Consider the following 14,697-nt stretch of genomic DNA (forward strand, 5'->3'; position numbering starts at 1 on the left):
GTAGTGTCATCTAGATGCTGTGGTGCTTCAATGTGGCTTTGCATCTGCAGGCCCTACATCAGTTGTCCACTTGGCCAATTTGCATAGTTTATCTTTCAGAAATAGTAGAAATGTACCATAGTGTACTTTGAATTTAAATTTATACAGTTTGTCCGTAACTGCTGCCGTGTCTAAAAGTAGTGTTTCCTTGCCTTCTTACTTCACCATTTCTCTCTCTGTTGCCCTACCCCCACGTATGTGATCTGCTATCGAAGAGTGGCAAGGTTGTTATTCACTCATTTAATGGCTGTGTTGGTGCTAGCTGTTCTCTACCTCTTCTCCTTACTTCCTCTTTACCATTATATCTACCTCTGCTATGGCCTGTTGTACGTTAGCACAAATGTAAGGGCTGCAATTCTGCAATGCTTTTCCTGGGTGTCACGTATAATCACAGCAGTCAAAAATGCAGTGTGGAGACGCCCAGGGCACTCCAGAAGGCATTCTGGCGATGCAATGGAAAGCTCCAAACGAGTTTTTCACAATGCCTTTTCTCTCTGCCGCTCTCCTACACGTTTTGAACCACCTCCCATGCAGCGTCCAAGACAGGGACAGCAGCAGCAGCAGTGGAAAAGTCAAAGGAGGAGGCAAAGAAAGCTTCACTTTAAAATGACTTTCAGAAATGTCACAATAAACCACTATGTCCGTCTTTCTTCCTTGCCACATTTCTGTAACTTTATTTTTTATTGTTTACTGAGACTGAGAAACTTGCGAGTACAGTGCGGGTGTTATCAAAGCAGGCCAGGAGTATATTTAGATGAGTACCTGGGAAAATCTTTCGTCACACAGTGGGCCTGATTAGGCTGATGATGATTATGATGAAGGTGACAGTAAAACCTGGAGGGTTAGATCCATGGCGTACACGGAGGTGCTTGGCCAGGCACACGCAAGCACTTCGCACTTCTTTTGGTCGTTTTCCACCAAGGCATTGTAGATGTGGCGTTTTGCTGCTGTGCAAAAGGTCTCTGGTTCGATCCCCAGCAGCCACAGCCACATTTCTCTTTACATTGTCCAGCGTTGTTTGCGCACTTCCTTGAATAATCTTCATTACAACCTCATGAAGCCAGCAGACAGTGAAGTCAGGGAACACATAGAGCAAATTACTGTATTTGTTCGAATATAAAGCAAGGTTGTTTCCCAAAATCCTTAGCATCGAAGACACCCCCCCACCTTATATGCAAGGCTGCTATATTCAATTGCAATTGCAGTTTCTATATGGTGTCAGCAACACCACATTTCTGGCATTCCAGATGGCAGCGCGGATTGTAGCAACTAATAAACTGTAGCAGGTGAGACAGTACTGTATTTTTACGCGTATAACCCACACTGAGAATTCAAAAAATATAACTGCAATGGTGGAATGCAGGTTACATGCAGGTTTTGCTTTGAAGTGTGGCTTCACGGCAGCAAAGTGCACACTACCGTGAAGTTGCACCTTAACGCGAAATTCGCATGTAACATGCACCAATTATTCCGACGGCTTACAATTATTCGGCATATCGGGCAATCCCCACCGAGTCTGAATAATCCATCGGCTACTCTGTATTGGCTTATACTAGTAGTCTGCTTACTTAATAAAAACTTAGAACGCTAAAAACACTAAAGACGTAGAGAATGAAACACACACCACACGCGCTTTCGTGTTTTTAGCACTCCAAGTTTTTATTAATATGCATTACCAACTAGGCCACCTATCCATCGTTGTGCTTACTTAAGTTAGTTTTCTCGGGTCTCTCGGCTGGCCGACTATGTATTAATCATGGCCGCCTTATTATTGAAAAAATACAGTAACTGTTACATTTAACTGGAATATATAAGAAAAACAGAAATGAAAGCGGACAAACAGACACAGGTGTGAGCCAAACTGACATCTTCCGCGTTACTCATACAATGCATTGCAATTCAGCTACAATGGCAGTCATGCACCATGTACACTCCCTTGACTTTCATCAAGACTGCTCCTACATTCTCATGCTATGTGACACCAGCGATTGAAAGAATGTCCCACTTACGCCTCCGTATGTGTGAGGGGTGCTGGCTAACGCTCCCAGGACTTAATCTATTGCTACTGATGCACAAATACCCAGGAAAGCAGACAGGACGACGGGCACCATGGTAGCTGAATAGTAAAGTGTAGGATGTGTAGCACTGAACATGAAAGATGAGATCCCGCCAAGTTAGCAAGTTGTCTTTTGATATATTTTCATTTTTCTTTTCCTTTTTACCTATATATCTTAATTAAAGAGATCGGTTAATTTTCCCTGTCTTTTCACTGGCTCATTGTCTTTGTGCTTCATATGGTTGTAACTAACAACAAATTAAGCTGCCCATTCTTTATTATTCCTCTCACTAATTGAATATTTTTAATTACCGTACAATTCTGAGCAACCGCCCCCCCCCCCCCACCCTATGGTGAAAGATAATCCAAGAAAGCTTGCGTTGGGGGGGGGGGGAGCTTGTTTAACTGTGGACCAACATTCAAGGGCTGTGGGCCCCAGATCCGGTGGTCAGCAAGCTGGGCCTATTCGCCTCGTTTTCTCGTACTACTAGCATCACCATGAGGCCTAGCGGAGAAGTTTTTCTCTATTCCCTAGCAGACGTGACCAATGCGCTGACGAGCGAGCAAGAGCGTTTCAATTGCTTTGGCGCTTCCTCGGCAAGGAAAACAACTAGCACCAACCTTCAACTGTGCGCAACAGCAACTTCTCTCTCTGACAACACTCTCAATGGTCTCGCAGCCTTCTTAGGCACTCTCTCTCTCTTCGCTTTCAAATTTTTTCGGCTACTGCCACCTACTGCGGAGAGCAACGGTACAACCAGCTCACAATGCGCTCACCGCAGGTATAACCGTCACTCTTGCATTGTTTCAACATCGTTTCGTGTTGGTGCCGTGGATGAGGTGACAGCAGCCTCGGTGATGTGACTGCTTTTTGCCGCGGCTCCCAACACGCGTGAAATGAAGCGAAGACAAGATGGCCTCGCACAGGACGCCATCATTCCGTAATTGATGTCTCCGACTCAGCGTTTGATGATGTAGCAGCTTGATTACGGGAGTGGAGGAGGAGGCAGTACATCGTGGGAGACACCAAAATGATCCCAACCCATACAGCTGTGCTACAATTAAACGCGTCACCTCAACCTTCACCACGTGCGTCAGCTGGTGGCCACTGCGCTGTGGCAAGTATGACATTACCGTTGTTTTGAAGACGTTGGACAAAGTGTGTGCTGAATATGCACATCCAGCCTTGCACAGGTTACCACAACTCTCTCTTGGGCCTAAAAGAAAGCAAGGTACGCAATAGAAGTGTAGCCAAGCGGTCCGGTGAAAATGCATAAAGCGGTGAACAGAATGACAAAAGGAAGGGACGCTTGCTCGGTAGTTGGCGCCAATATCAAATCACTCGAAGGTGGAGGGGGGTGGGGGCTGCGCTTGCAAGGGTAAGGGCGCTTGGTCGGAATTTGATGGTATGCAAAATAAAAAGGAACAATAAAAAGAATGAAAGAGCGATGCAGGTAAATTTCAAGAACTCTGTAAAAATTGTGTTTGTGCTGCATGACATATTATTTTCTCTTACAGCATGATGTGACCGAATCGCTACTGAAGAGTGCCTTGGAGGGAGTCGTCGTGGAGTGTGTCAGCTTTGTTGGGGTCGACATCAATGTTTGCCCCGAGTTGACGCTCAGGTGCGCGTGTGTGTGCACCCCTATGGCAAAGGCACTGTGAAAGAAAAGCATTGTCATGTTGCGCAGGCCCTGGTGTAGCACTACTTAGTGTACCATTCGAGGCACTTTGAAATCAAAGCATCTCCAGGCATTGGGAAGAATCATTGCTGAGCAAATTGGCTACAGCCTGACCAGATTGATAGGGACATAAATTGAAGCACCCATGTTCTCGTCTTTCAATACTTTCCGAGTCCGTGTGGTGCAGTGAAAGCTAAGGTGCGTGTGAGCCAATCAGTAATGACAGCCGGCTGCGTGCTATCAGGAGGAGAGGGGCTGGTGGGAAAGGCTAATTCATTATAGGCCACTGATTCAGCTATGACCATAAAACGTGACCAGCAGCTTACCGCTATACTGGAAAAGAAAAGTGTAAAATTATTGCGTTCTACCCGTACAAACTTATGGGCCAGAGACTTGGAGGTAAACAAAGAAGGTTGAGAAGAAGTTAATGACTGAGCGATGAAATGAATGATGATAGGAATAACATGGAGATAGGAAGACAGTAGTGTGGATTAGAAAGTGAACGAGGGTTGCCGATATAGTAGTTGACATTAAGAGAAAGAAACAGAGCTGGGAAGGTTATGTATGTATAGGGCAGATGATTGGTGGTCTATATGACACTGACAGAATGGCTGCCACAAGAAGGCAGTCGGACATGGCAGATAATTAGGTGCCATGATGAAGTTAGGAAACTTGCAGGCAAAATATGGAATGAGCTGGTGCAGAGCAGGGGTAATTGGAGATCGCTGGGAGAGGCCTACGTTCTATAGTGGGCATGAATAGGCTGATGGTGATATCGATATTCTTTGGTAGTGTATTTGGTGAATTCTGCTACCAATATCGGTACTTTTGCTATCGCGTTAGCATGGGCATGAAACCATTTTATGTGGTGTTTATGGCAAACCCTGGCCAACTCGCTTCCTCGTAGGTACCTTATTTACACAAATATAAGACACATTCTTTTTTCTGATAAAGTGGGCCTGAAAATTGCCTGCACATTACAATCAAATACAACACCAAAACCACATTGGCGACAGCCTAGCATCAGATGCAGCATTGCTATCACGAGATGGCAGCAGAACACATTTTCTTGAATGTTGCAGCGAGTTCATTTCATGCTCTACTATGATCACCTTCAGCAATACTGTGACTTTAGTGAGATATCATGATATTTGGCATGAGATGTCATGGCATACACTGTCACCAGTTTTCTGGTCTTGTGCCAAGCTCACTATCTGCGCAGAATGCCAAAAACGCTCTTGGCCATATATTTAAACAAGTCCGATGCGGTAACATAAAGTTTTGTGATAAGAATATATATGTGGTCTGCAGTATATATATATATATATATATATATGTAATACATACTGCAGACCACATAACGTGGTCCAAGCAGGACGGGCATTCTTAACAAATCACATTGAGTATATGGGTGCACATACAATATGTTTTACATCCAGATACAAATAAATAGCAAAAATGAACACAATGGCTAAATGTATACAATGCTACACGATGGCAAGACGATCGCGCTCTGGTAGAGAATTCCATTGAGACACTGTGTGCGGGAAAAAGGAAAATTTATAAGCATCTGTTTTTGCGAAAAATGGCGTTAAAGATCTTGGTTGTTGATGTCTTGTGGATAGGGGGGATAAATACAAGGAAGGATCAATAACGAATTGCTGGTTAAGGAGAGAATTCAGGAAGCCCAAGCGAAATTGCCTTCTTCTGTACTGAAGGGGGGGTATGTTATTGGCAGTCATTAGTTCCGACGGGGAGTCCACACGACGAAATTTAGAAAAGATAAATCGAACAGCCTTTCGTTGAGTTCTTTCGAGTTTATCAATGTTATGTTCTGTGTATGGGTCCCATACTATGCTTGCATATTCTAGCTTTGGTCTGATGTATGATTGATAGCATAGAAGTTTTACATTTGGTGATGAATTACGAAGCTTGTGTCTGAGGAAACACAACTTTCTGAAAGCAGAGGAACAAATGTTATCAACGTGTGAATTCCAGGAGAGGTTAACAGTGGACGTTACACCTAAATATTTGTAGTTATTGACATGATTAACTGTAGATAAACCTAGGGAGTAAGCATACTGAAAGGGAATTTTTTTTTAGTTATAGAAATGGAAACTGTTTTTTGTGCATTTATGACCATGCCCCGCTGGTTGCACCATTGGTATACGTAATCTAGATTTTTGTTTAGTTCTTTTTGATCATGTATGCTGCAAACTTCACGGAATAATACACAGTCATCTGCGAACAATCAAATTTGAACCCTTGGATCAATTATGTCTACGATATCATTTATATAGCACAAAAATAGCAAGGGCCCTAGCACACTGCCTTGGGGCACACCCGACGTGACTGGTAGAAGGCGCGAATTTTGATCCTCGACTGTGACAAACTGCACCCGATTTCTCAAATATTCAGCCACCCAAGCGACCAACACTTTTGGAAGACCAATGTTGCTTAGTTTATAGATTAGTTTGTCATGAAGAACTTTATCAAAGGCCTTACAGAAATTTAAAAAAATTGTGTCTATCTGAATATTATTATCAAGACCTTTGGCAAACTCATGCGTAACAGTGACGAGTTGCATCACTGTGGAATACTTCTTTCTAAAGCCGTGCTGAAAACTTGTTAATATGGAGTGTTTGTCAAGGAATTCTGTAATTTGAGTGGCTATAATATGTTCTATAAGTTTACAACATGAGGAAGCCCTTCGGTCTGTAGTTAGATAGTAATAATCTGTTGCCTTTTTTGAAGATAGGGATTACTTGGGCCGTCTTCCAGTCACGCGGCAAGGTTGCTGTTGACAAGGAACTATTAAAAATAATTAAAAAAACTTGGCAACGCATTCGGCATATTGTTGAAGAAACACATTTGGAAGATCGTCAGGACCGCAACATTTTTTTTGTGTTTAAGTTTAAAAGCATGCAAACCAAATTAGGATATGAAATAAAATTGACTTCGTATAGTTGAAATGACATCACGGTAAGCGTACTTGGTCTGGATACTGAAAACACGCTATGAAAATAGGCATTAAGATGATTTGCTATATTTTCATAATTTGTGACTACGCTACCGTCAACTGATATCTTTGAAACTGCTTTCTTGGTTTCACTAAGGTAATTCCAGAACTTGGAAGGATCATTCTTTATAAAATTGGGCATTACAGTTTTAAAGTAGTAATCCTTTGCGTGATGCATCGCTTGTGCAAGGATTCTTTGATGATCGCCGATAACACTGCACTGCCCATGCTGCTTTCTTAGCCATTTAACTTTTCTCTTCAATTTAATGATTTCACGAGTCATCCAGGGTGTACGCCTATGTGTTTGTTTGCGTTTGCTGGGTATAAAGTTGCTCATACAATAATGACACGTGTCAACAAATTTGTCCCAAAGAGCGCCCGTGTTTGGGGCGCCGTCATCAAAGTCAGCAAGTACGGTTTCCATGTATTCAAGCACACGAGCATCGTCAGCTCGGGAATAGTCCTTAAAATACCGAATGGGAGATTTTTGGTAGCTACTGCATTTAAGAAGAGAAATTGACACGCTCACAAGTTCATGATCGGACAGCCCTTGTTCCACTAGAATGGTATACTCTGAAAAAGCCCTATTTACAAATACCAAATCTAGAACCGAGCTTGCATGTCCTTGTACGCGTGTGGGTTGTTTGATTATTTGAGTTAGGTCGTGAGCGAACATGATATCAAAAATGATGTTAGCATTTTTACTGGCCTGGGAACAGGACAGTCCCTCCCAGTCCACACTTGGCAAATTAAGGTCACCGACCACGAAAATTTTCCTATTATGATACTGTGACATATGTTCTTTGAGTACAGTTAAATACTCCAGGCACCCATCTGGCGACCTGTAACATGCATATAAGATGAAGCTATGTCCCCAACAGGATAACTGTACGCACAAGCATTCAGGAATGCCAACATCAGTTGTAATTGTAGCTTCTACTACGGGTTTAACAAGGATAGCTACTCCCCCACCTCTAGTATTTTTATCTTTTTAATATAGGTTGTAACATGAGGGAAAGATTTCATCGTCACTAATTTCCTTTCTCAGCCACACCTCTGTTATCACCGCGATGTGAGGATCATGCTGCATAAGTATGGTTTCTAACTTATCTATTTTATTAGTGACACTGTGCGCATCTATGTTAAGTAGCCTCAGTTCTTTCCATTTGGTTACATCTCCGGCTTTTTTGGAGGACCCAGCAATTTTTACTTTGGATGTGCTTTCCAGACGAGGGATCTGGTCGCATTGCTCAGTTATGTCTGCGGCAATGGCGCTTGGCTTCGAGTACTGGGCCGTCGGGTTTCGCTTACCGTCGTGCGTCGCTTTTTGCTTCCGTTTTTTTGAACAGGTACTTTATCATTTTTGTTTTGTCCCAAACGTATGCCTTTTTATTGATATATAGCTTATCGTATACCAGCGAGGCTTTCTCGCCGTTCTCTCGATTCATTTTGCAGCTTTGCCATAGCTTTCTTCTGATTTCCCGCACTCTTACCAAAAAATCCTCGCCAATAGAGTAATTCGTGCCTTTCAGTTTGCTTCCCTGCTTTAGAATTGTAATTTTGTCTCTTGAATCTAGGAGCTTGAGAATAACAGGCCTAACCTTGCCAGGCGATGGCCGTCCCAACCTGTGAATACGTTCTATAGCCACTGGTTCTAGCTCAAGAATACCTTTTATTATCTCATTGTTCACAGCACCCTCTAGCGATTCGGTTTTCTCTTCTTCAGCTTCAGGTAGTCCGTAAACAATGATATTAGACCTTCTGCTTCGGTTCTCCAGGTCATCAATTCTTGCTTCAAGGTAAGCAATTTGCTCCTGGCACGACGTAACCTTAATTTCTAGACTGGCCAAGGAATCTAATTTTTGTCAATATCTGTAAGGCCAGGGTGTCTACCAACCGGGAAAACCGGGAAAACCGGGAATTCTCAGGGAATTTGAACAGTCTGGAAAAACTCAGGGAAAACTCAGGGAATTTGTGCTTCCATCAGGGAAAATTAGCTGTAACTTTATTGAAAGGGAACGAAAGTCGTGTTAATGCTGGCTCCAGTAACAGAGGAATCGCAACGAATCATTATTGACGCCGTGTCATCGGCACGATGTATTGCCAGAGTAGTTAACGACCGATTTTCTAGACGCCCGATTTTTCGGACATGCCCGATAATTTGCACGGTTTTGCGGCACCACCACGTACTCCATATAGTCAATGTATATTGCTCCGACTGCAGGTCTGAAATGGCATTAATCAAAGCCGCCACCGCCGCTATTTTGATTATCTCGCCGCCTCGAACCGGCACTCTCGCAGGCAAATCCGCAAATCCGTAACCACCACCGCGGCAACGTCAGGCCTAGCTGCTTCTATGTTCGCTATTAAGCTTCTTGCCGTGCGGTGCCGTGTTTTTCATTGGAAGAATTCGCCGCTGTCAGCAATGGCACCGACTCCGCCTTTGTAATCCTAGCGATTGGCTTTGAAGCTCGCAGAGCACAGCGCGTTGCGTAATGCCAGTCTGCGAAAGTTAGCTTCGCCTCAGTACAGTAGTGTTAGGCGGTGAAGCATAACAAGCGTGGGAAGGGAACAATTGTCGCGGGACACAGTATACATTACTTAATTACACATGCGTGCACGTCGTCTTCTGTCACAGTACAAGCCCTGATATGCCTAAAAAGCGTACTGGCAGGCCTTCAGAGCTTTTTGAGACGTGCCTGTGGTAATTTTAGCCCTTAAAGGCAGTTAAAGACATGCATTAATTTTTTTCAGACTGCCCGTTTTTTTTCATTTTTTTTTTGCGGCCCCTCGGAAGTCCAAGAAATCAAATGTTGACTGTACAACTGACCAAGAGGATCCTTCAGATGATCCATGTGGTGAAAGCGTGGTAGAAGGAGGATGAGAACAGAAAGGACCGACGCACTGAGGAATTAACGGGAAAGGAAGGGTGCCGCCACCTTTTTGAAGGAGCTTGAGCTAAAAAAACTAAGTGATGGCTGATGCTGAGCCACAGGTGTCCCTCATTCAAACCAAAATAAATTGTTTACGCAGTGAAACCCAACACTGAGATGTTGTGTACGGGCTGAGAGTATGTCAGGACAGTTGAGGTTGACTTCCCAGCTGCTGAGAGAGAACCTTAGTTGTGACAAAGTTCAGGACCTCATACAGATGAGCTTGCTATCAGTTGATAGAAATAGCTGATATTAAAAAAATATTTACTTATGTATGCATCTCCTTTTCATTCGTATTTGAAAATGTTCGACTCAATTTGGAATGGGCTTTACCATTTCTTTCGCTGTGCATTTTACTAACACCTTCCTTCTGTTTTCTTTTTAAATAAAATATATATTACTCCTTACTATTCAAACTGGATTAAGTCATCTTTTTTTTCAGCATGCTTACTAGAGAGTGACAGCATCGGGCAACGTGGTGTCAGCCTGTCTTGACATAAAACAAAGATCTGACTCATTCAGGGAATTTCGCAAAGGTGCTCAGGGAAAACCTGGAAAACTCGGGGAATTTGGAAATGTCAACTTGGTAGACACCCTGAAGGCGTTTTCCTTTAATTTCCCTAATGTCGATTGCAATCTCACTAAGTTGTTTTGCTATTTGTGCGAGGTCAGGGCCGGGGTTAGTTTCGATGTCGCCACAAAGCAGTAGTAACCATCGAACACATGAAGCAGTATCGAACAATGCGCAACATATTCCGGAGCCGAACAACCATGGGCATGGCAACACCACCAAAAATGGATCGTCAGAACGAAAGCACTTTCCGTATCGTTTGCTTACCTGTACCAAATACAGGAAGGGATTAGATGCGACCCACATCATGGTGATGCCACCGTGCCCAGTGCCAGGCAAGTCCGCTGGAAAGCCTTTTATAGCGGAATCCGTCCACGTCGTCATCCACTCTCTGGTCACGTGGTAGCGCTGTAACGTCTCCGTTGGGTGAGAAGGTAGCCTTGCCCATGATGGTGCTTGTAGATTATCCGGTGCTTCGTGGTGATGGAAATTCCGCTCATGCGCCGCTACGACGTTCGCCGGTTCCACGCGCATGTTGTTGGCAGTGATCAGCAGGCCAAAGATCTGTACCAAATACAGGAAGGGATTAGATGCGACCCACATCGTGGTGATGCCGCCGTGCCCAGTGCCACCCACACAGTTCCACCCATATACACCCACACACACATACAAATTGGGTGTATATAACATTCAGGTCCACATTAGTTTTCTACCTTTATGCCTGTGAAAATTGAGTGCGTGTTGGAGTGTTAGAATAGTGTAAGTATGATATGTGCCAAATTTCTTGAAAGACCCACAACAACATACACCTGCTGCAGTGATTCTGTGGTGATAGGATTTTGCTGCTTAGTGCTAGGTTGCAGGTCTTATTCCTGGCAATGGCAGCTACATTCTGATGGTAGTGGCAGGTAACACGCACACAGCAATGTTCTAGTTGTACAAAACACTGCTCGTACTGAGCAAGAGATTTCAAAATTGTAGAAGTACCACCAGAACAGACCGACCCTGTTATTGCCCCTTGCAGGAAAGTGTCGGGGCTGAATGCGGGCACGGCCCGCAACATTGTCGAGTGGCGGACGACCAATGGTCCCTTCCGGAATCGGCAGCAGCTGCTCAAGGTCAAACGGCTGGGCAACAAGGCCTTCGAGCAGTGTGCTGGATTTGTCAAAGTCTTCCCTGAGACGGCATCGGCAGCAAAAGCGGCTGGCGGAGGCACTACGTAAGCCATGTCTCAAGTTCTCTTAAAGGAGGCACTAAACGCCAGTGTTGGGTCAGGCTAGAGTGATCGAATAATGCTTTAAAGTGTCTAAGCTTCTTTTTTTCCACCCTAGCATGGAGCCTTTGTGTTCAAGGAAATCGCTTAAGCATAAGACACAATTGGTCCTGCCGCTGTGAACACAGTATCAGTCCTCACAACAGTAACAGGCAGTGTCCAAAACATGCTGGCCATTACATTTTTCCGATGCCTACAATTGCTTCAGGCATCTCATTACCCTGAGAGAGGCTTTGCTGGGGTTCCAATGTGGAACACCCTATCTATTGAAAGTGGCGGCAATTTACCATATATTGTAGGTATATTGCAGCTGACGAGGAACAACAAAAGCATAGGGATGTACGAAGATCAAGTACTTGCAAATTTTGCTTTAAATATTGAATTCAATCAAGAAAATAAGGCAAACTATGAGAAAATTAGACACAGAAAGTTAAAGCTTAGCCCTTCGAGCGTTGACTGTTACTGCAAGGACCGTGGCCCCGCAGTCAATTTTTAGAGAGCAGCTCTTAAGCAGCCATTCCTGCGTTGAGCGTTGGCATTCCTCGTAACCGAGTGAACGACCACAGCAAAGGATAAAAGAGCGAACGCAGATGAAAGACCACGATAATAAAGAGAGTGCAAGGAAGAAAGCGGAGGAGGAGGGTGCAGCTGAAGCATGAGGAGGGAAGCAGAGGAAGAGAGCAAAGGTGAGGACGAAAACGGAGTGCTGGCGGCGATTAGGCATGCAGCAAGTGTGAAAGCAAAGCGCTGGTGTGGGCTTTGCACCCCCTGTGCATCCACTATTTTGCCTGCAGCAGCGCCATTAGAGAATGCGCTCCATGCGAGCTACGTGTTCCCATGTTTGCGCTTTCTTTCTGAATGAGCAACACAGTCAGTGGAAATGCTTCATCCATCGCTGCTGCTAAACAAGCGGCCCAAGCAGAGGCTCAGCGCCGCCCCCGAGAGGACGCTGTCGTTCAGATTCGAATTCTTTGCCACAAGATGTTGCAAATTCAAAACGCCTAAACAGCTGCACTCAAAATTAGCATTAGGGAGTGTCGTAATTGTTGGTGAATTTTTTATTGCAGTTTCTACTAATAGGAAACAATTGAAAACTCATTATTACTGAAGAAATTTATTTCAAGCAATTTCTTGTCTAGAAAAAAAAACTCTTTACTCATACCAACAGTACGTAGCAGAGCTCCGCTGATATATTCCTTGTACATACGTTTTCCCAGGTATAATGTCGCTAAAGCCTGGTCCCGGCAAAAGGATCATAGGCACCTAGTACCTTTTAGGTAGTGCATAGTTATGCTGCAGTCCCGCCAGGTACGCATTAGTGAGGTTCTAATGAGGGTGAATAAATGCTGGATGCGTGGAACCAGCACCAGTTGAACTGGCATGACAATGCAGCTTTACAGTTAAGCTTGCCAGGCTTGGCTTGTCTTGCAGTTTGAGCACTTTCAGTGCTAAATCAACTAGGTTTTGTTGCATTCGGTTTTAAGGAGGCACCAGAAACATGGCCGATGACCATGCCGATGACATATCAGATCCAAAATATCGCCATTTCTGCTCAACTCTTGCAGGCAGAGTCTGACTTGTCGAACAATGGTGTCCGAAATTTTGGTCATTGTTATACAGTAGACTTCTGTTAATTTGACTCCTGTTAATTAGTTTTTTTGGTTAATTCGATCCCAGCCAAAGGTCCTGGCTGGTGTCCATGCATCTCTATGGGCCCACACTTTCTTTATTTCAATTATAAAGTTGACTTTTACTACATAATTCAAGCTTGACCAGTCAGCGCTTTCTTTTTCCTTTTCTTTTTCCTTTTATTTTATTTCACCTTTTATTTCTCCTAATTGTTTTATATATGCATTGCACTCTTGCATTATTCAGTTGGGGCTGCATTTCATGCAGGCTTGCCTGCACTTTTGACGCAGCTCACGCCAGAACCTGTAATGAGCCTTCTCGTTCTAGTAAAAGTGAAAATATGAATGGGTGCAGTAATCACCATGGTTTCAAATGTGCTTTTTCGTCCTTCTTGCAGCAGTCAAGAGACGACCGCACAGTCTTCCAAGCCCGCGAAAGGCAGCGGCGGTGGCGGCTCTTTCAATCCGCTCGACATGACTGTCATTCATCCAGAATCATACACACTTGCTGAACAGTGAGTTTCACTGCCTTTATATGATACCGTAGTTGTACACTAAGTACGGCTGATCCAGTTTCTCATTGTAGTCTACCTCAGTTACAAAGAAAACCTAGCTTCATTTATAGCGCAGCCAGAGACCAACAGCAACTAAGTTGCAGGCCATTCAGGAAACCTAGTTTTAGCAGCGAGAAAACAGCCAAAGTGTCCCACATGTGGCTTTCAAACTGTGCCACAGTTGAAGTACTTGTACATTTGGTGGCAGTTCCAAGCGTTGGCCGCCCGTGGCGGCATGCCCTCCAGGTACCGTGCCTCTGTCGTGCGGCAATATCTATAAAAAAAGATGCACATTGAACACCAAGTCTATCTGCACGAGCTTCCTTAGTTTTAAAAGGAGCAATGAGCTTTATAAATTCGTTTATTGCCTAAGCCCTGGGCCCACTTATAAACATGCTTTGTCATTTTATAGTACATATTTTCTTTCATTTTTTATTAATTTACATTTCTTTAACAAAAACATTTCATCACTCGCTCTTATAGTGTACATATAGACTGGCCTTTGTGCAGTTTTTTTACATTTACTATAGGAATGGATATCACTAAAACTCCCAAGAATACATATTATGGGTACCAGAAAAACTCAAAGGCAGTCGCCCCATTAGCTATCGCCGGGAGTTATGCCGGCACCAGAATGATAAAAAAAGCTAATGCAGCATCCGGATACAACCTCCGAAATTGGGCAGCGCCAGAGGCAGGAGACATTCTTGGATAAATGTCATATCCACTGTGGGGTTTGAGTTTGTCCATTTACTTCATTGCGACTTCATAGCACAGCACGTTTTAGGCATAGGGGCCGTATCGCGGCGAAGTCGCTTTCGAACTTGGTGCGCGCGGAGCACCTCTCTCTCTTTCCCCATTCCGTGCACGCTGGACGACCACCGCACCCCCTACCTCGTGGTCTCACGCTACGCTCACGCCCCTCAGTGCACGCCCTTCTCA

General features: G+C 44.1%; 1 protein-coding gene across 3 annotated transcripts in view; it reads left to right on the forward strand.

Annotated features, from left to right (window-relative positions):
* Positions 1–14,697, forward strand: part of LOC135911202 (S1 RNA-binding domain-containing protein 1) — a 100,496-nt gene that overhangs the window by 68,198 nt on the left and 17,601 nt on the right. For 2 of the 3 annotated variants that reach the window (XM_065443404.2, XM_065443403.2), the window contains exons 16-18: positions 3,614–3,720; positions 11,325–11,519; positions 13,600–13,716. In XM_065443404.2, coding sequence (XP_065299476.2) covers positions 3,614–3,720; positions 11,325–11,519; positions 13,600–13,716 — 419 coding nt within the window. The remainder of the gene's footprint in view (positions 1–3,613; positions 3,721–11,324; positions 11,520–13,599; positions 13,717–14,697) is intronic. The other variant, XM_065443406.2, reaches the window with a different exon arrangement.

Source organism: Dermacentor albipictus, chromosome 5 (genome assembly GCF_038994185.2).
Source record: "Dermacentor albipictus isolate Rhodes 1998 colony chromosome 5, USDA_Dalb.pri_finalv2, whole genome shotgun sequence".
Lineage (NCBI taxonomy): Eukaryota > Metazoa > Arthropoda > Arachnida > Ixodida > Ixodidae > Dermacentor > Dermacentor albipictus.